The sequence below is a fragment of the Microplitis demolitor genome, chromosome 7, assembly GCF_026212275.2.
Source record: "Microplitis demolitor isolate Queensland-Clemson2020A chromosome 7, iyMicDemo2.1a, whole genome shotgun sequence".
Taxonomy (NCBI): Eukaryota; Metazoa; Arthropoda; class Insecta; order Hymenoptera; family Braconidae; genus Microplitis; species Microplitis demolitor.
Window position 1 is genome coordinate 6,477,517 of NC_068551.1, and position 22,366 is coordinate 6,499,882.

Consider the following 22,366-nt stretch of genomic DNA (forward strand, 5'->3'; position numbering starts at 1 on the left):
ATAAATATTTTTTATTTGTGTTGCAGATAACATTTAAGGGTGTAAAAACCTATGATTCGAGTGCAGTGAACATTAAAATTTATTCGTGTTACTTTAAACATAGATTTTAATTACTTTTTTTTACAATCGAGGTATCAAAATGACATAAAAATTTCTATTGACTGTTTTTCTACGTGTGATTAATGTTAGTTTTGAGGTAAAACTTTTTACTGTATAGCAAAATAAATTATTTTTAGTACCATTAAGTAATTCATATTGGGTTACGTGGTAATTTGGACATAGTGTTTTATAGGCAGGTGAACTGAGTCTTCCAAGCATTGTCGCAGGTTGATTTTCATAAATTCTATACTTTGATACATTCCAAAAACACATGTCCTATTGAAACAATATTTATTGGTTTATTCTAATATATTAACTATAATCTAAGCTATTCATTAGTGTTGGACAAAATAATTTAAAATTCTTACTTTCGTAAGTTCAGTACAATTTATTATTCCTTTATTCCCTTCGATTGGCAGAATTTTGATTTCCATTTTTGCCTCACTTCCTTCTTCTTGAGCTTGTATTATAATTGCTTTTGAAGTGTCTGCTATTCAAAAGTATATGGAGTTGAATAATAAGTTTTTAAAATAACTTTTTTTTTGTATGGGCAGTAAACTTTGAAAATAACTTATTTATTTTTGATTAAAGTTTAAATCAATTTTTTTTTATATAGACATGTTGATTTACGAACTTTAAGAAGTGATCGGGTAAGTTCGACATCTTGAGTAGAATGGCCAAATTTTTGGGTAAAAACAATTTTTTTTGAAAGTGTTTGTTACACGCAGAGAATTTTTAAATAAAAATTACCCATAAAGTTTGATACTGTAAGGACATGTCGTAAATATTTAAATTTTTCCCATGCACATTGTACAATATACTTTTAGATAGCATGTAAATGAAGTGCAATTTCTACTTATAACATAATAAAAATTTCGATACTGGCTAGATGCCCTTACAGTATATCAAACTTTATGGGTAATTTTTATTCAGAAATTCTCTGTGTGTGTTTGAGATATTTTCTCAAATTGAATCAAAAGTGGGAGTGGACTGAACCACAAAAAAAAAATTTTCTAATTTCTGGGTCAAAATTTGGAATTTTTCAAGATTTCGTAAAGAAATATTTTTAATAATAATAATAAGAAAAAAAAAAGTTTGGAAAATCCAAAAGTAGATGGCTCGAATTTTCATGTTCCAATAAAATATATAAATTATTAATTTTCATTTTTAATTACAAAATTTTTTAACAAACATCTAGAAAGAAAATCGTCGTTTTTTTTTTTTAATTTAGTTGATTCTATGACAGTTTGCAATAAAAAAAAATTATCTGATGGTAAAGTAGAACCTTATGATATCAACAAAGTTCGATGATAAAAAAGAAACATTCCCGATAAAATAAAAAAATGGCTGTAGTGTGTGTTTGTTTACATGGTGCCGGTTTTAACAGAAATTATTTATTATAAAAAGAACGAGAAAGACTACAGTAGTAATTTTCGAAAAGAACCTGCTTTGCATAATTCTGAAGACAGTGAAAAAAAAAATAAAGTCATTTTGTTGAGCCGTTTACAAGATATCTGTGCCACAGACGTTTTTGGGACTACAGACTAACTGACGTACACGATAGATATTTTTTATTGAACGTTTTTTTATTATAATACGTATCAGGCAGCTTAATAAAAGTATCAGTCTTATTAATTAGTATTTCCTCTTTAGATTAATGTGTTTTTTATTACGTGTAAGTGTGATATGAAAATAATATATACAGTTCAATGCGAAAAAATCGCATGGCCTTGACAAGTCGGTTACAAAGCACAACTTCTCCGCTTCGCGTTCGAGGCGTGCATAATCTTGGAAAAAAAGTGTCTCATTCTACAGCAGGGCCATTTTAATAAATAAACGATTATTTAATAAATGAGAAAAAAAATATAATTTTTTACCTTTTTTTGTTAGTGATCGAAGATCATAAACAATTTCACCAATTCCATCAACTAATCTTACATATTCATCAGTTTCAGAGACGATTTTATATTTTGGACTTTTTGATGTAATAGAGTCGTTAGGTAGAGTTCGTAAAATAAGAAGGGTAAGTTCTGTTTCTAAAGTTTCATCATTTGTTACGAAATATGGAAGTCGCAATGTTAACTCTGATTGTGGAAAATATAGTGCTGAAACAAATAAAAAAAGGTATGATTATTAAATGTTTTGGGTTTTTTCTTATTACTTAAAGTTTCTTGTCAGTTAAATTGGTGAACAATGTCGTAGTTAAAGTTAACTTGGAGATTGCGCATAAATCAAGTACCTGACGCCTACACATGAAAGAGCAAAAGGTTGAATTTGTGGTGCTACGACGACAAAACTCTGAATTAGTCATGAGTAACATAGTCTGCAATTACTTCGAATTATCGGATTTTAATTAGGAACTTTTATTACACAAATATATTGAAATTGATAATGGATACTATTTAATTAAAGTTTTTTAGGACTTGGTTAAATAGTTTATAGCTATAGTATATGAAATGAAGGTTTTTACGTTTCAAATAAATTTTGTTTATGATTGATTGAAATTATTGAATATACTCTGATAATATATGTATATTTCGGTCCATCGATTTAGCTACTCATATTTTATATGCTGTACTTTCCGAACTAAACCACATTCAGGAAAGGGTGGACTCTGTACTGGAGGAATACATATTTATGATAGAATTATTCGTAGTGATGAATAAAATATTTTTGCTGTAGACAAAAAAAAAATAAAAAAAAAAATTAATAATAAATAAAAAAACACGAAAAACGATATTTAAATATAAATAAAATAAATTTTAATAAATTTATGATAGGGCGAAAAAATGGGCTGTCCTTAAAAAATTAGGTAAGAATAGTATATTACACACCTAGGGCAGTAAAGTAAGAAATATCTTAGATCACATGTAATTGTTGGCCGAGGCGCAAAAATTATCTTTACAATTCGAAGGATTTTTAAAAGTGTATTTATTTACTTTCAAATTTTTAACAATTTGCATTCACACCAACATATAAAACACAAGTAAAATTTACTCGGTTCGGAAAACATAAAACTCTATTAATCATCAAAATAAGAAAGGTCGTTTACGCAGTAAGAAACGCATGACGTTCAACACCATACTGGTGTGGTCTCAAGACAGATACTAAAATAGTATGTAAAATACTTCAAGACAGTATTGTAACGAGTCTCAGAAGTATGGCGTTATTTACTATACTGTATAGTACTGAAGCTATTGTATTGCTCACACATATGCATAGCAAGCAGGGCAAAACAACATGGCCCTGAGACCCATACTACAATGCCGAGAGCACAATGCTACTAGTTTTCCCCGCCATAATTTTTGTTGCGTTAATCAATGCATACTATCGTATTACCGCCAAAACTATATAGATGTCGTTAGACTAGGTTTATGTGCCAGAAGCATTGTGGATACGGCAACTTAGTAAGGGCCTGACGGCCATACTGACATTGCGGCGTTCGCGCCAACTATCGCCAATGTTACTATTCCCGCAATGGTCGAGTCATCTACGCACACAATTTTACAACGTATAAAATTCTTCGATACCATACAGTATGGCGTTCACGCCCATACTGGCATAGTGATATCCGCAAAATACTTCTTACCGTGTACGTGCCCAGGTCACCTCGACTTACATTATACAGAAATAGGAAAAGAACAATATCTATCTTCAGTTGTTAATAAAATAATAACCAATCTGCGTTGGCAATGAACTTTACTCAAACTAATTTATTTACATCGTTTCTATCATTTAAAATTCGATCAATAAACAAGAATACATATATAGGGGAAGGGCGGCGAAATGGGTTCACTGAGGAACTGAAAGATTTTTGTGCATTGGAATACGGTCAATCTTCTTTTTTTAACTTCCGTTTAATGTAATTAAACCAAATTTCCAGTTATCATAGAAAAAAATTTTTCTGCTGAACAGACTAAAGTCAAAAAATAAAAATGAAGAAAGTTTTTTTACGTTTATTTAATGAAAACAATGACAGTAAAATTGTTTATAACTAAGGATGCCAAAAAAAAACTGTTTAGACGAGTTAGAGGTAAATCACAATCTCAAACACTTTGCAAGGGTTCCTTGTTCATAAATCATTTAAATTGAACTAAAATTTTGGGGGGCCTATTTTGCCTTTCCCCTTCCCTTATATAAATAAATTACTTTCAAGACTTAGTTTCATTTTTCATTTACGATTGATTTACCCTTGTTAATGACTTTTAGTTATTCACTATACATTTTAAAGAAACTTTTACACAGTATTTTAATCTTCATATTTTTTTATATGTTAAAGTATTTACGAAATAATTAATTTTTATTGTTAATTATAAGAATAAGTTGAAATTTTTATTGTATAAGAAAAGTAAATATTTATGACTTAAAAAAGCAGATAAATCCATTAATTAAAAATATTGAAACTATAAAACTGCTTAAAAATTGATAAAAACCTAAACTCGGCTCTTTATAAGAAAAACAAAACAAAAATAATCAAGTTAGTATTAAATATCGAGTATAAGAACTGAATAATTCTCACGAAGTATTTTTATTTGTAATGTTAACAATACCAGGAAAGTTAATCAGGTTTATTGACATTAAATGATAGGTTACGTTGAATTTACTAATATAATCGTCGCATAAAATTTCGTGCCATCGACATTAAATAATATTACGCTAGTGGGGTAATAGCAATATTGTCTATAAAATATTACGTTTATTTATGATTTTTTATCATTTTTTCTGTACTTTTCACGTTAAAAGCTAATAAAAAGTGAACTTTGTGCGTAATTCACTTCTTCATGGATGTATAATAGTGTCTTAAAATTTAAAAAAATATTCATATATGGATTTTTACATTACAATGACATTATGAGTACGACTCTTCATAAAGTTACCTCTTCACGAGAAAGAATATAATGAAAAATATTATATTTCACCGTAAAAATAAGATAGGTATCAAATATCTGGTATTCTTGTACTCTTACAAAGTAAAGTGTGCTATTGTAAAATGATGTTTGTAAACTTCCGCTTTGCAAATTTTCACCGCTTTACAAAAATTATAAAAATTATTTTCGGTGCTTATGACGATTAAGTTTTAATGAATCAATATTCATACAAAAACACTATACAACATTTTTCACACGAGAAAAAAAATCTTTTCGAATCATTGTATATTCTTACCACAAAAAACTAGGCTATTAAAAAGTTTCAATCTTATACGTTTTTGGTGTAAAAATTTGAAGATTCCGTTCAAAATAACTTTCTTAATCGAAAGAACCCAAGTTTCTTTCAAGATATTTTGATCTTCTGTAATCATGAAATAATTCATATTGATTTATTACTTGAAAAATTATTGTTTTCACAAAAGTTATTTTTTTTTCTCAGTGCAATGTAAAAAAATTCCTTATCTATTTTTTTTTTGTTTTAATATCATCAAATATTGTAATTTCAAATTTATTGATTATTTTAATCAAATGGCGAGACTTCAAGTATCATTTAATGGTTTTTGTTAGTATTTTCAGAACTTCAACACCTCGAATGTGAAATGATAATAATTCCTGAGCACTTCCCCTCTTAAAAACTCTTTACACAGCAATATTTTTCATTATAATATCGTTTGAGTTTTATGATATTTTCATTATACTTGAATACAATTAATAAATATTAAACGGAACATAATTATATCTTTCATGATCGATTTTCTGTGACGCAAATATTTTTGACTTCTTAACTGAATACAATTATTTAATTTTTTTTTTTTTAAATTAATGGATTTCTTAATTATTAAATTAAAAATATTAGTAATTTGAGCGATATTGTCTTGTAGTGTTGAAAAATTAACTTCAAAGTATTTTTAATACAAAATATAGAGTTGTCAAGAAGGATAAGAAAAAGTTGATAAAATTGTCCAGTGAAATTTAAAAAAAAAAAATTTAAGAGAAGGAAAGCAGGCCCCTCATAATTTGAAAAAAAAATTTTTTTTAAGCGGCTATAAACTGCATTTTTTATGACAAATTTTGAATTTTTCCATTCAGATTTCAAAAATTTTATTTTACCGAAAAAACATCAATTTTTCTATAATAATTTGACGATGACAATATTCTACAAAGTTTTTTTTATCAATTAATTTATTTTTCTAATTAAAAATTGAGTTAATCAGATTTTATATATATACTCAACATAAAAAATGAAAGTACGAAAAAAAATATTTTAAAATTGGGACTGATTATTTAAAAATGCTTTCTCTAAAAAAAAATAATCGTCAACAAATTATTAACCAAATTTTTTGAGACTGATTTTAAAAACTTCTTCAACTCGCGGTCAATAAGTAATGGAGAAAAGAAATTCGATAGTTTTATTCAAACTTGAAGAAAGTCTATGTAGTGAGAAAAGTTTTTCAATTTATTTTTTGATAGGCTACTTTTCCATTGATCTTTTCTCTACAATTTATTTGGCCAAACAGCTGTGTTCAATAATTCCTAAATATAATAAAAGCTACTAACACCGAAATCATATCACTTTTCATTTTAATTATCGATATCTCATGAATTGTTTGAAATATTTTCTCAGAAATGTCTGTTAGTATTAAAATTTTGTTTTTTTTTTTTTTCAAAGTAATTTCGCTCCTTTCTTTCCAGCTCGATAATAAAAATCGGCTTAGTAAATTAAACTCGACTATTTTTATTATCTTCAATAAGCTTCCAGTGATTTCCATTTCACTACAAAAGCGAATTTTTAAGCTTTATAATAACATAAAACTGAGTATTAATATCGGTCTACTCTTTTACGACATAGTAAGTATCGTTCACTTTAATTCTCTACCCATGAAAAAAAAAAAACGAACATAGTAGTTAACGTTTCCTTGATCGCATTTATAAAAGTGATTGATAAGTTAATAATAATAATCAAAGAATTTAATGCTCAATAACTAAAAAGTGTACTACGAAATGAAATGAACAAATTTGATTATATACTGTAAAACACATAATGTGGTGAATTGTATATACATTAGTGTTAAAAGCGAATGGGATTTCTGGTCTGACCAAGAGGGGTGTTTTGTTGAGCCGTTAGCTAAGAAGGATCACGCAAAAGTAAAGTTAAACCGAGGGTGGTGAACTGCGTGACCATCTTTTCTTCTTAGCAGTAGTCAAGCTCATTTTAAACGAATAATAATAGTAGTAGTACTGCAGAGTCATATACGTGTAATATATGTATTTGTGTATATGCATACATGTATTTGTATAAATGCATATATGTATAAGGTTACTGAGCTGTCAGAGCACCTGTGTACACACCTTCAACCCGTCCACTTGTGTTGAGCCATCATGAAAACGTAGTGCAGCATGTGAACATATCAGAAAGCCTTTAGTTCGCGTGTCTAGGGTACTAAGCATTTGCATATTCTGGTTGTAACTCAAGTGCACTGAAAAGAAGGTGAGACACAATGAAAGCTGATGCCGCATGTAGTGTTTAGATTGTAGATCCTGGGCTGAATTTTATTTTAAAACAAAATAAATGTAGTTTAAATGATAAAGAAAACATTTTTCTGTATTTAAAAATACTTATGGCTTATATTTATATTACAAATGTTTCATTCATTAGGATAATAGTTATATAACTACGAGAAATTTTTTTCAGTTTTGAAATTGATATTTTAAACTTGGACGAATGGAATACGTTTAAAGAATTTTTCCGACGGAAAACATGGAAAAGTAAAGATTGAGATAAAATAAGCCGTTTCATGAATTTCCGGAGAAAAGTAAATGGGTAGATTTCTTTAGAAATCGAACTATTGCAATAAGTCTCATGTTCGTATTATCAAATAATTTTGTCACCATATATCTTATTTTACCTATTATACGAAAAGAAAATTATAGGAAGTATTTCTATGTATTATGGAAATGGTTCCCATAATGGTATAGGAATTGTACCTATACTATTATAGGAACCATCCTTATACCACTATGGGAACCATTCCCATAATACTATAGGAACAGTTCCTATACCATTATGGGAACCATTCCTATAATATTATAGGAATGGTTCCCATAATGGTATAGGGGTGGTTCCTATAATATCTAGGAACCATTCCTATAATAGTATGGGTACAATTACTATACCATTCCCATAATACATAGGAATACTTCCCATAATTTTCTTTCCGTGTAGAAGTAATTTTCACACTTTTCTTTGAATTAATATTTTCATGACAGTATGGGAACCATTCCCATAATATTATAGGAAACATTCCTATAAATTATAGAAACGATTCCTATATTATTATAGGAATCGTTCCCATAAAAGTATCTCAAAATTCGTACGGTTACCTTTAATTTTCACTATTTTACTTGTTTTTTTTTTTTGTTTGAAGATCATGTCCAACAATTTGATGATCTCGAAAATTTCACAAAAAACTAAAAAGCTTATTTTTGCAGCTTAGTCCTTTAATAACTTCGGAATGATGAGGCATAACTCATTTCCTTGAAATTCATGCTTAAGCTTACGAAATAAGTATTAATTACACTATTGCAGCTTCATTGTATTTACATAAGAAATCTACTTTTTCATTCCGGGTTTACTAAGTTTCATACAGGACAATTGACAACTCGTGTCACTGGGATAAAAATAATTTATATTTAATTAATGGAATAATTAATCGACTTAATTAATTAGGTCGTAATAATTCCTTAATAAATTGTCTTTGTGTTGGTAAAAAATTTGACCCATTTTAGTGTAATCGAAAAAGTCTAGAGATAATTTAATGTGAGTGAATGAGTCAAAAAATTTAGAGCGATCATAAAGCACCCTTAGCGTTTTCGCACTTGAGATGTGCAAATGACAGATTAGACCATAAAAATTTAAATTTTTTATTTCAAACGAGAATTCAAAACGTAAAAAAATAAAAATTTTGAATCCAAGATTTAAATAAATTTGCATTGATCCAAAGTAAGTAAAAAAATTTAGTGTGAAAGAAAAGTTTGAAATAATAAGATTTCATTAGATCTAAATTATTTTTTCACGAATCACCAAGAAGTAATTAAGAATTTTCTTGCGGTTTTAAAAGAAGAGATAAAACTCAAATTTTAATGCATTTTTTACCATTGGACGGTTTAGTTTTAACATTTTGACCTATGTTTCAGCAGTTAAAGTCATTTTATTATGGTTGTAAATCGATAAACTACAACTTTAGTTAGAAGTTAGAGTGATGGTTACATTCTGTCTTATGTTGTTAAAGTTTAGATAAGTTTTTATCTTGAGTTTCCATTATACTTTACTTGAAGTTTTACGAAACGAAGATTTTCTTCAAAAATTATAACTGTACTTAAGTATTTTAGTTTCAACAATAAGAAAAAAAATTGTGAAAGCTTAAAAAGATTGTAATCCAAATTTTGATTGGTTTATTTTATAATTTGAAATAATTGTATAGAAGATGTTATTATGATATTACTAAATCAAAAGGATACATGATTATCGATAGGCTTTCGTGAAGGCTTTTATAAATCCAACGTTCCCTTCGAGAGATACGAGTTTTCGTGATGTAGAGGAAAACATAGTTAAGTATATTAAACTATTTATAAACATGTGATAAATAACTTTATGCTATAATAGATATATATCTATTTCTGTTGTCTCTCATTTTAACACGTATTTTTATTTTTTATTTTAAATGAAAGCGACTAATTCATAATTTAATATTTCATACTGGAAAAAATAGGCGAAGGTGGGGTAGAGTGGGCCCCTTAAGGAAAATAATTATAATATCGTTAATTTTTTCATCGCGTTCACTTATGTTTAGACCCTTGATACTTATTTTCACTTCATTATGCTGCGTCGATTAAAATTGAAAAATCAAAAATTAGGGGCAGAGTGGGCCCCCCTCAAAAATTAGGTAAACGATTTATTTTTTTTATTTTCCGTCAAGTTATAACCTCTGTAATTTTTTTATTATATTTTAGGTCAACATGTGATATGTGGGGCAAAATGGATCACTTGAAAAAAAAATTGTAACGAAAAAATTTTTTAATTTTTTATTTTCCGTTTTCCATTTTTTTTCGAGTGGTCCATTTCACCCCACATATTACATATTGGCTTTAAATATGATAAAAACATTATAGAGGTCATAACTTGACAGAAAATAAACAAATTTTTTTTTTATAATTTTTTGGGAAGGGGGCCGCGTGCCCCAGAAAAAAACATTTTTTTTCGATTTTTTGCAAAATTTCGACTGATTCTTTCGAAATAGGCAAAAATAAACGAATTTGATAGTTGAAAGCCACAAAAAAGAACAAACTGGCTTAAGGGGGCCGTCGTGTCCCAGGCTCCCTATCTTTAACTTTCTTGATAAATTATATTTAATGAACAGTTTTGGAGGTCTATTTTATCCCTCATTATATAAGAAATTTCAATAAGTTATTATCCGTCCGAATTTATTGACGTATAGAAAATTTTCAGGGGCCCACCTTGCCCCACCCTTCCCTATAGTTTTTTAAACTTCCTGCTACGAAAATTAAAAATTTTCAAGAAAAGGAAGTTATTGGTTCGGTTTGATTTTCGAAAATGGGGTTTTTATCAGATCTCGACGCTTTGATTTCCTAGGAAGCTATTCTGACTATTTCTGAATGGACTTTCCTTGCTTAAAAAAATAACCATTTTTTTCGTTCGAAGACGACCGAGGTAATATGAGACAACATATTTTTGATGGGCATTACTTGTAAATTTTTGAGTTCTTCGAGCTCAAAAATCTGTTAGACTGGTGAAATAAGCTTACACTGAAAAAAAATAATTTTTGCCCGACGATATCTTTGGATGGAATTAACCGATTTGAACGTTCTTGGTGGCAACCGAAAGAGCTCACCAAAACTTAGAACTGATTACAGTTTCAGGTGAATCGGGCGACTACATGACCGATCGACTCCAAAATCCGATTAAATTTTTAATTTTGGTAAGCCTTTTCGATTGTCACCAAGATCGTTCAAATCGGTTCATTCGTTCCAAAGATATCGTCGGACAAAAAAGTTTACATATTCACACACACACGCGTCTATTCAGAAATAGTCAGAATAGCTTTCTACGACCTTGAAACGTCGACATCTGATGAAAACTCGATTTTTAAAAATCGGGCCGTAACCAATAACTTCCCTTTTTTTGAAAATTTTCAATTTTTATAGTGAAAAATTAAAAAATTTATTTGCAATCTAGCTAGTGAATAAAAACGCAGAAAATAAAAATATTCAAGATATATGATGTTTTTTTAATTAAAATTTAGCAAAAAAGACATCGTATCTATTTTTTTGTGGCGAACGATATAAATTGAATCCGCTGAATTTCGGACTCGGTGTCAAACATGTAATCAGTGGGCCCATGATACAAGTGCTGACATCTATTATGATGATTTCGAATTTATTTGTGATGACTGTATTTAAATTCAATTTCTAACTTTTAAGTTGGTGAAATTAAAATAGAGTAAACTTAGAAATTATTTACTACCCTAATGATATATTCCGATTGGATCTTAATCTGGTTGAAAATTTTTCGATCGGAAATTGTTGATCGAATCCAATTAGGGCCGATTGGTATTCAAAATGTATAGTGTTTTTCAATTGATTCTGTTAGAAAAATTTTAATTGGTAAACAATTAAAAAAAAAAATAAATAAATAAATAAAATAATAATATCTTCCGATTGAATGATATTGCAAATCGGGTTTAATCAGGACAATTATTCGATTATTCATTTTAGAATCTGTTGCATAAAATAAAAATATTAAAATAAGAAATATGCATATAATACTTAGTTATTTCATCATAAATTATGTAAAATAATTTCTAAGCTTAGAACTTCAAGAATACAGAAATAAAGAAAAGATTCATTGGAATCATTTGAATAATAAAATCCTGTACATAATTTTTAAAAAAGTTATATTAAAAATTATGCTTCCATCAATTCCGATACTATATTTATAAACTTTTTTTTTTCACTTATACATTTGCATGTGGTTACGTTAATTTATGTACGTGAATTATTTGCATACTATTAAATTATTAACGTCCTAATAATTAATTACACTTTAATAAATCATAATAACTATGACAATTATATTTACAATTTAACCTACTTCTTTTAAATGAATATTTATAAGTATTAAATAAAAATATATCCGTTAAAAAAAATAGTACTGATACAATAAAAAAAATTTATTTAATAGTGTTTTTCTTCATAATTTTTATAAATGGATCATAAATTATTTTTCATATCTATGAAAATATAATATTTCATTTTAAATCCACCTGTAGTTTTTTTACTGCCTAAAACAATAAAAAGAGTCCACCCTAATGTTATTTTTGTTATTTATACATCTTTTCAGTATCATCTTTGTCACCATCTTGGTACCCTTGTTATTTTTTCACTACTAATAACTATTTTCAGTATTATGTGATATTCTCTATATGTAAAGCAAAGAAATATATAACTTGGCACTGAAAATACGTATGAACTATATTTAGTCGATGTAGATCAATCACGAACTGACGCTATAGGTCTACCTAAAGTTTTTCTGATGTATGACCCATTGCAATTAAAAAAACATTCTTTTTTTCTATTGACTGCATATCTAGATATTTGCTAAATATAAATATATAGACTAGGGTGGTTCAAAAAAATTTTTATTTTTGCTCTTAACCCCTGAAACGTTAGTGGTAGCCAAGAAAAAATCTTCTCAAAAGACGGGATCTTCGGCTCAACTCTGAGAGGTCGCTATTTTAATTTTAATTTTCCATCTACTTAACATTTAAGAATTATTTTTTTCATTAAAAGTGTAATTACTTGTGAGTTACTGAATATTTCTTAAATGTATGCATGGGTCTATGAAAATGATTCTTGAAGCATTCCAAAAACCCTTTGACAAGTCATAAGTATTATAATTTAAACGCTAATTGAAATTATATTTGAAAAGAATCGATTTCTTATTTTAAAATGAAATTATTAATTTTAATTTTTTTTGCAACTTAATTAGATTAATTTACATGGTTTATTATAATTTACATATCGAAAATTCTTTTACGTTCTTAATTGAATAATTATTAAATAAACTTTTTTTTTATTTCAGTAATATTTTTGTTTTAATTTTCATTCAAATAGCATATCCTAAGAAGAAAATTCTAATAAAGCTTTAGTGATGTATGCCTCATGAGGCCCCGATAAGGCTATTCTTAAAAAGCCCTTATTATTGTTACGTTACGTGCCTCATCGGGCGCCTATGCCTATTAGGCAAACTTATGAGGTCCTCATAAGGAATAAGGTTTTGCCCGATTTGAACCTGATGAGAAACTGATGACAATTCCTACTCGGGAGCTATAACGTTTTTTGCCCCAAGACTGGAAAACCAAGGCTTGTCAATTAAACGTCTGTTAAATCTTGGCACAATATTGGGCTACCCAGGCTCGGCCTCCTAATTGGTCCGAGATCCGATCAACGTTCAAGTGATGAGCCATGGTTTGCCAGTCTTGGACCAAGGTTCAGTCAATACTCAAGTAACAATCCCTGGTTTACCAGTCTTAATTACAAATGGTACCTAAAAACCTCTGGATTCTATATATAGTGTAACAGTCTAATGGATAAGACACTTGTCTAGCAGCTATGAAGGACCAGGTTCGAGACCCAGCAAATGCAAAAAATTAGCCGTTAAAGATCTTCATACATTTGAATACGGTGAATCTGTTTTTGACTTACATCTAAAGTAATTAAATTAAATTTCCAATTGCCATAGAAAACAGTTCTCTCGAGTGAGCAAAATGGATCATCGAAGAAAAGTAACATTTTTTTTCTATTTACAAAAAATGAGTATAATAAAATTATTTACATCTAATCAAAATAAAGAAAGAGATTTGAAATAGTGTAGGTAAATAAAGATCCCGAAAAAACCAGATTACTGAAGATAAATAACATATAAAATTTTATTATAGTCAAGAATATAAGATTACATATGTATTTTTTGTGGTCAACAATTTGGCTCCACTGAAAAATTTCTGAAAAATATTTTGAGACACTCACAATTTAATTATTATAACAAAATGTTGATAAGTTTTAAATAACGTTTACAATCAACTTTTAAAAAAAATTTTTTTACCAAATTTTTCGAGTGATCCGTATTAGCCACCGTCTCATTTTGCACGGCTTTTCCATACACATATGTACATACATATATATATATATATTCTTCATTGTCCTTTTTTTTTTTTTTACCGCATCAAGTGTTATGAAGAACTCGGCTCAATTATAAGGCTGCTCATATCATTTTCGGTAGGGTTTGTTTTCAAGAATCGTAACTCTAATGTAAAATAAGGTTTCAGAGTATCAATTGTTATTTTATATCTTTTTGTTTCCTTTGGAATATTTCACTTTGCCCTGTTATTTTTAAGACTTATAATGTCATTTCCTACATTGAGAAAGAAAAATGCTGCTACTTTTCACTGAAAGGTAGCTAGCGATTGGATACAGCGAACAAATTGAATGCACTGCAAATCCAAGTGTTTAACTTAGTTCTTTAAAGTAAAACACGTTAGTGTTTTCTGTAACTTAAGCGTTTCGAAATAAAACGGTATATGCGTTTAAATAATAGTATAAATTGTTACAAGTGTTTTCAAGGTTCACGCAAAACGTTTAGGTGTTTTATCTAAAAATGTTTTGTCGTTTACAAATAAAAACGCGTCGATCCGTTTTATTGTGAAACGCTTATTGTTGAATTATAAGCGTTTAAAAGAACATTAAGTGTTTTAAAGTAAAACAGATATTTTTAAATTAAACACTTCTTGAATAAAAACATTTTGTCTATAAAATATTTGAGTTGTAAAACCTTAAATTCTATAAAATACCTTGGAAAATTTCATTATTCAGATAAATTAATGTAACTAATAATAAACTGGTGACGAATATAGCCATAATTAAATAATTTGGTGTCATAATTAAATATCCGCGACAAAATATCCAATGACAAAATAACTAAACTAAAAAAAAAAAAAAAAAATAAAGAACACAAAAATTGTGAAAAATGAGCGCAATTTGTAATTACACACAGTCAAAATTTGTGATAAAAGGGCGCGATTTTTCACACTCATTAATGTATGTGTATATTTTTGTAGGTGTCAAATTATGTTATGGAACCAATAATTTACTTATCGAAGATCAAAAATTTGAAAAATAAAGCGCAGATACCTCTGGTGGCGGAGTCGAGATTTCTAGTTTTTTTTTTTTTTTTTAATTGAATTAATATTTAAAACACTCAATGTCTTTTAAACCTAAACGTTTATATCACATTAAAGACCATAATAGTGTTTAGTTGGTTACTAGAAGCATTTGAACGTTTAAAAACGGTTTAAAATGAAACACTTGGATTTGCAGTGTGGGTTATAGTAGAGTATGATTTTTGTTATTCCCTGGTTGACCGTTTTGGGATATGTGCAGGTCATTACTTCGAACCGAAGGATAGTGTTCTACAGAAAAAGGAAATTCTGAATGATGATAGAATTGAAGGCACGTGATATTCTCGTATTGATTTTTTTACTTATGTTTTTTTATGGAAAAGCTATGTTGGAAGGATAAATCTGAACAGTTATGAACTTTTGATTTATTTGGTTATTAATACACAGATACTTTAGGCTACCACAATTTCTTTTATGAAAATACTAGTTTGTTATTAAATGCTTACAAAATTTTGTTCAAAATATAATAAAATAAAAATTTTATTCAGATCGAATGAAGTTCTTTATCAGTATATTTTAACTTAGGTGGAAAAACTCAACAAGGTCTTTCGGACAACAAATCAAATATTGTTGTATGCCGTTATTTTCGGAAAAAATCGTTTGTAGTATTTCTTTCTCTTACGATATCTCAAGAACAAATTAACCGATTTCTATGATTGAGGTAGCAATCGACGCGTTTTAATAAATTCTAAAGCTGATCAAATTTAGAAGTCGATCGTACAAGTCGTTTCTCAGAAATCAATAAAAAACTAAAAAAAAAAATTTTTTTTTTTCGTTATTGGCCAATATCTTCGAGGCCACTTGATTAAATGATCTGAAATTTTCAGAAAAGTTGATGGCTAAAAAGGTCTTTCGATTGCCGCCTTAACCATCTGAATTGGTTTATTAGTTAAAAAGTTATAAAGAGTTTATATATATACACACACACACACACACACACACAGATGCTCGGACGTCATTCTGAAAATAGTCAGAATGGCTTCCTAGGACCTTAAAACGTCGACATACAAATTCTATGTATATTATTATCACATATTTGAAGATTTGAAGGGTTCAATAATTTTATCATCGCAATATATGAATAAATATATACAATTACAAAGTTATACATATGAGGTATAATAACTTTCAGTATTGAAAATTATTTATCGTGTAATTTCTGTTACTAATTGGAACAACCAACTTCAAAATTGTAGAGTTTATCCAGAATATTCCATTCATGCTTCAAGTATCAATTAAATCCTCATTTTATCTTTTACTTTTATAATTCGATAAATTAATTGAACGTTTGACTGAAAATAATTTATCCTCAATACTTTGAGTCCAAGCTTTAATAATTTATAAATTCACTAATTAATTGCACGGCTCTTAAAATGAAACATTAGATAATACTTTATAATGACAAAATTTTCAAGATCATCTTGGAATCATGAATATTGTTTCTAGTATATACTAATGTATTCTGATGGAATTCTTTACAAAAAATATAAATCAATAAGAGGTACATTTAAAACGATGGCAACAAAAAAAAATAATAAAAATATAAATTTTTATTTAAAAAATACTATCTCTTGAAATCGATATATTCATACGAAAACTTTTGTTGTGATAGAAGCTCACAGCTGATAAAACAAAATCACTCATACGCAATAATAGTAAAAAAAATAACAATTGAAATAAAAGTATTGTGAAACATATAAAAAATTTATAAAAATAATTGTCATAAGTTATTAGCTGTATTGTGCTGCATTATTTTATATTTTTTTTCAATGCGAATCAACCCCTCGACATGAGAATGCTTTTAGTTTACAGAGGGTATCGTCAACATTCAATGGCAATGTTGAATGTTTAAGTCGTTTATGACTTTCGGAAGCTGATTCTGGAAGGGTAGTGTAGAGTAGAGAGAATCAAGAATGAGTTCCCTCGAACTCTCATGCTGATTCCACAGTTTATGAAGGTAGTTAAAGCTGCGGCGCATACTGATTATGTTTCGAGATACAGTAAACCGCATTCGTAGAATCGACAAAACCAACACGTATATACATAAACTAATTAGAGATTTTATACGATTAAGTTGTAAATACAAACTATATTCAATACTATTATTATTGTTATTATTATTATTGATATTTTATTGCTTAAGTATAACATGCATGCTCGAAGTGCACATTTGCTGATTGTTAAGTAGCAATTATAAAATACTTGCCATTATTTTTTAGAAAAAAAAAAAGCATTGAATTATTCATTTTCTATATCAATTATTTAAATTTAATTATACAATAGTTTTGTCACATAAATTATGGTATCTAGTGGCACAGAATAACACACTGTAAAAAATTGGCGGGGTAAATCCAAGTGGTATAGGTGTTAAATCGGCGGTGTTAAATTTCAACACCAAAAGCGGTGTTAAAATAACGCCGCTGTCGGTGTAAATATTCTAGACCGGTGTTCAAATAACGCTACCGCCGGTGTAGATAGTCTTTACCGGTGTTAAAATATTTTACTTTGTGAATATTGTTACTTACTCGAACACTGTCTTTGTTAAGAGGATATTCTGGGCTAGAAGTTTGAAAAAATTGTTTTTTTTTTTTGCACATTTTCAAAGTTTAGACCCTCAAAAATATACCCTTAAACGGATTTTTCGAAATTTTGGCCCCACTTCACCAGCCTTTAATTCGAGGATTTTTTTATAAAAAAAGTTTTTTTTTATATTCCTTAAATATCAATAAAAATCATATTAAAAAATGGATACGAAAAATATTCTTCGTTTTTTTTTATCCTAGATTGACAAATGCCTAAAATTTAGGCTTCTAGACCAGAGTACCCCCTTAATAAATGATATTTTTTATTAATTTTCATAAAGAACTGACATTTTTTGTGTTTTATAATCTTTAAAGTTAATACTCCAAGCGGACGCTGTTTACCCCGCTTTTACACCGGTTACCCAACTTTTACACCCATATCACTCCACTTTTACATCGATATTACTCCGCTTTTACACCAGTTTAACAACGATATTTTAACACCGCCGAATTACGCCTTCTACACCAGTGTAATTTCATTTTAACACCAGGCGGAGTTAAAATAAGCCCATTTTTAACACTGCTCTTTTTACAGTGTAAGAAAAATAAATAAATGTTTGATAATTTTAAAACTATGCCTCAATTAAATACTACGATCAGAAAGGCTTTTATCAAGAGAAATAAAACAAAAACCATCTACACTTCGAAAAAAAAAATCGGTCTGTCGGTTCACCCTGCGGGCCAGCCCCGAAACTTCCCGCATATTTCGAGCTCCTTGAGCTCAAAAAATTGTTGTAGATACATTTTTGAGCTCAAGGAGCTTGAAAATACTTTTGTATCCTTTTGTTTTCGAAAAAAAAAAACGTTTTTTACTATTTTTTCTCAAACGATATCTCCCGAACAAATAAACCTATTAAGACGGTTAAGGTGGCAATCGACGCGTTTTATTGAGTTCTACAACTGATCATATTTGGAAATTGATTTATTGAGTCGTTTTTGGAAAATTTCGAGAATACTAAAAAATTTTTTTTTTTAATTCTTTCGATAACGGGTTCTCTTGAACGAATTAACCGATTTTGATGTTTGAGGTGGCATTCGACGCGGCTTATGAAGCTTCAAAGCCCAGTTGATTTTGGAATCAATCCATTGAGCATAAAAAGTTATCTAAAAAAAACATTTTTGAAAAAAGTTTATTTTTGGAATATCTCTGAACGAGCCCTGCCGATCAAACTCAATTTTCTCAGCTTTTAGATATTGACAAGCCGCGTCGAATGACACCTTGATGATTAAAATCGGTTCATCCGTTCAAAAGTTACAGATATTTACATATATTCATACATACGTACGTACATACATACATACGTACATACACTCGGACATCATCGTGAAATTAGTCAGGATAGCTTCCTAGAATCTCAAAACGCCAAGATTTCTTAGAAATTCGATTTTCGAAAATCGGACTGAAACCAATAACTTCCCGAATTTTTGAAAATTTGCAATTTTCTTGGCGGGAAGTTAAAAACTAGGATGAAAAACCATTACTCTTATGACTTATATTTACTTAAGAAAAATAAAATATAATATTGAATAATAACTAGTATAGTTTGTTTATTGATGACGTACTGTAACGAAGGTAATAAGTCTTCAAGCATCCTTGTCTACTTACTAACGGGACAGTTTTACTCGGCAATAAGGTGATGAATGCTTTAATCAAAGGCTCAGTAAACACGACCCCGATTAGTGGAATACGTTTTTTTCATTACATTTTATCGTCTGAGAAGATAATAAGATAAAAAAAATATTTTTTTTTTATCACCACAGGAATCACTATTATTATTATTATAAAATAATTAAGACAAAAATCGAAATCAATCTTAAAGCCCTATATTTTTTTAATAGGCGTATTATTTCATTTTATCAAACGCAATAATTTTTAGAAGAAGTTATCCAATCAGTCTTGCTTTGTCGAGAAAACAAAATTAATTTTTAAATTTTATTACCGTCTATTTATACTTTATTCCAGATCTCATCAAATTGTTTTTTTTTTTTTTTTTTTTTTTTTTTTTTTTTTTTTTTTTTTCAATCTCGAATAGTGAAACTATTCAGTCACACAAAATTAGATTGAATTTTTTCGTTTTTTGTGACCATGTTATATGCCACACATGTCGTACGTTGCAGAGATTTATGTTGCAAAACAAGCTGTGACAGGAATAATGAATAAAGAAAAATAAGCTACAAACAAAATGTGGAATAGAACAAGAGTGGTGCAGATCAACGATGAGTCTGACATTTAAATACTCATTTATCTCCTATACTTATAATAGATGTTACTTATGACATTTAATAATTATTACAAAAGTAATAAACGATTTTATCTTGTCAAATTATATTCTTTATAACATTTTAATTTATTAAAAATTTTCATTAATAGTAAAGGTAACTTTTTTTTTTTTTCAATTTTTTATTAAAAATTTATTTAATTAATGAGCAATAAATTAATTATAATAAAGATCAAGTGTACGCGGGCCATCGCGATTTAATCTACGAGATCCTATGGGAGCTATTACACCACACCTGGTGACCTAAATACTGTAGTAGACACGTACAGTTTCTCCTTGATCTACATAACGAAAATGTCTTTATGACATAAACAAACAATTTTATTTCTGAAATAAATCCGTTTATTAGCGAGTATGTTATGTTTACCTTAACTATCAAAATTCATTTACAAGTTTTATATATATACTTACTATTCATTCTCTCTCTATCTTTATATATATATATATATATATATATATATATATATATATATATATATATATATATTAAACTGGGACAAAAAAGTCGACTATTTTTTTTTTTTTTTCGACACTGTGAAAATATTATTCCTGATGACCAAAAAAAATTATTGCGCAAATTTGAGCCTTTAATATTGATATTAAGAGGTGTATCGTTACGACTATTCGTTTTTTGACAGAAATTTCATTTTTTACCCAAAACTCGTAAATCATTTATCTGAAAAATTTGAGCAATGTATATTCTTAATAGAAATTAAATTCCCTACAAAAAATTTTTTTTAGTAAATTGACGTAAAACGAGCTGTTTCCTTGTAACCGTGCCTTAAACATTGATTTATTTTTTAAATTCTTTGTTTCTATTTTAGATTTTTGTAACTACTAGAAATATTAAAATTTTTTTTAGTCAAGATACATATTTTTAAAGGAAATTTAATGCTCTACGAAAAAGGTCTCTGAATATTTTTCGCTAAATTCACTCCTTCGAAAGTTATTCAAGGTTGAAGTTGAGTCAAAACGACTTCAATAACCTGATATATATATATATATATATATATATATATATATATATATATATATATATATATAAATTACGTGTGTATTTATAAATTAAAAAAATAAAATAAAAGTTTTACAATATATCTTTTTTATAACATTTAATATTTTCATATTTTTCAATGAATGTGGAAAATGTGTTGGTACTTTTCAAGTTTGTGGAAATAATAAAATATTTTTTTTTATCTACTCGACAATCTGCTGCACGTTTTTATAGCAGTACACTATAAATATAGAAGTATATGTGCGTGTAGCAATCTGCACTTGATTGAAATATTTGACCGGTAAAAATTTAAAAAGCATGATTAAAAAATTTATCGAAAAGTATAAAAATAAATATAATAAGAGTTATTGATATTGGTGTACTTAAATTTTGTTTTAAATTTATTATTATTGTTGTTAATATAAAATAATAAAAAATGATAAATTGTTATTGATTCTTTTGATGTCCATTGATTGCAATGATGACTAAAAGACGAGTGATGATAAATAAAGCGAGATATTTTTGTACTTCTCGAATTTGTGATGTAAACAGACAAGAGCATTGAATGAATCTCTCAATTCTCACTCAACAACATGTTCTTTCATTTTACCGTACAGTAAAGCATACACACAGATAGATACGAATCCTTGAATAAGATAAAAGATAACTTTACAAACGATCCCTACCCTGCTTTACTTCTTAATTCATAAAGTAGGTAAAATTTTTATATTTACTTCCACTAATTAAATTTTTTTATTCACACAAATTATTCGATGGCTAAATAAACTGTGAGCGATTTTTTTTTTGTAGATATTTTAATTTATTACGATGGGTTCTATTCACAAAAATTTTTTAGTAGGGGAGAGTGGGGTCAATTGAACCAAAAATACTTTGACATTTTTTTTTTATATGAATAAAAGCAAAATGATAACTTTTTTTTTTACGAAATTATAATTTATTATATAGACTATCATTTCTCATAAGCACATAACTTAACAAATGATGAAAATTTTCAATAAATACGAAATTGTACAGCTGCAGCAAATAGTTCAATCGTCCCCTTTGCGGGGGCAATTGAACCACTAGTCGGGGACAATTGAACCAAGAGTATTAGAACCACAAGCGAATGACTTTAATGAATAATTTACTATTCATTACAGCTTAAAACTAAAAT

General features: G+C 28.2%; 1 protein-coding gene across 3 annotated transcripts in view; it reads right to left on the reverse strand.

Annotated features, from left to right (window-relative positions):
• LOC103571463 (proto-oncogene tyrosine-protein kinase receptor Ret) overlaps positions 1-22,366 on the reverse strand; it is a 72,176-nt gene that overhangs the window by 34,008 nt on the left and 15,802 nt on the right. For 2 of the 3 annotated variants that reach the window (XM_014442641.2, XM_014442640.2), the window contains exons 3-5: positions 1,977-2,204; positions 468-589; positions 240-375 (exon numbers count right to left, since the gene is read on the reverse strand). In XM_014442641.2, the coding sequence (XP_014298127.1) occupies positions 240-375; positions 468-589; positions 1,977-2,204 (486 nt within the window). The remainder of the gene's footprint in view (positions 1-239; positions 376-467; positions 590-1,976; positions 2,205-22,366) is intronic. The other variant, XM_014442642.2, reaches the window with a different exon arrangement.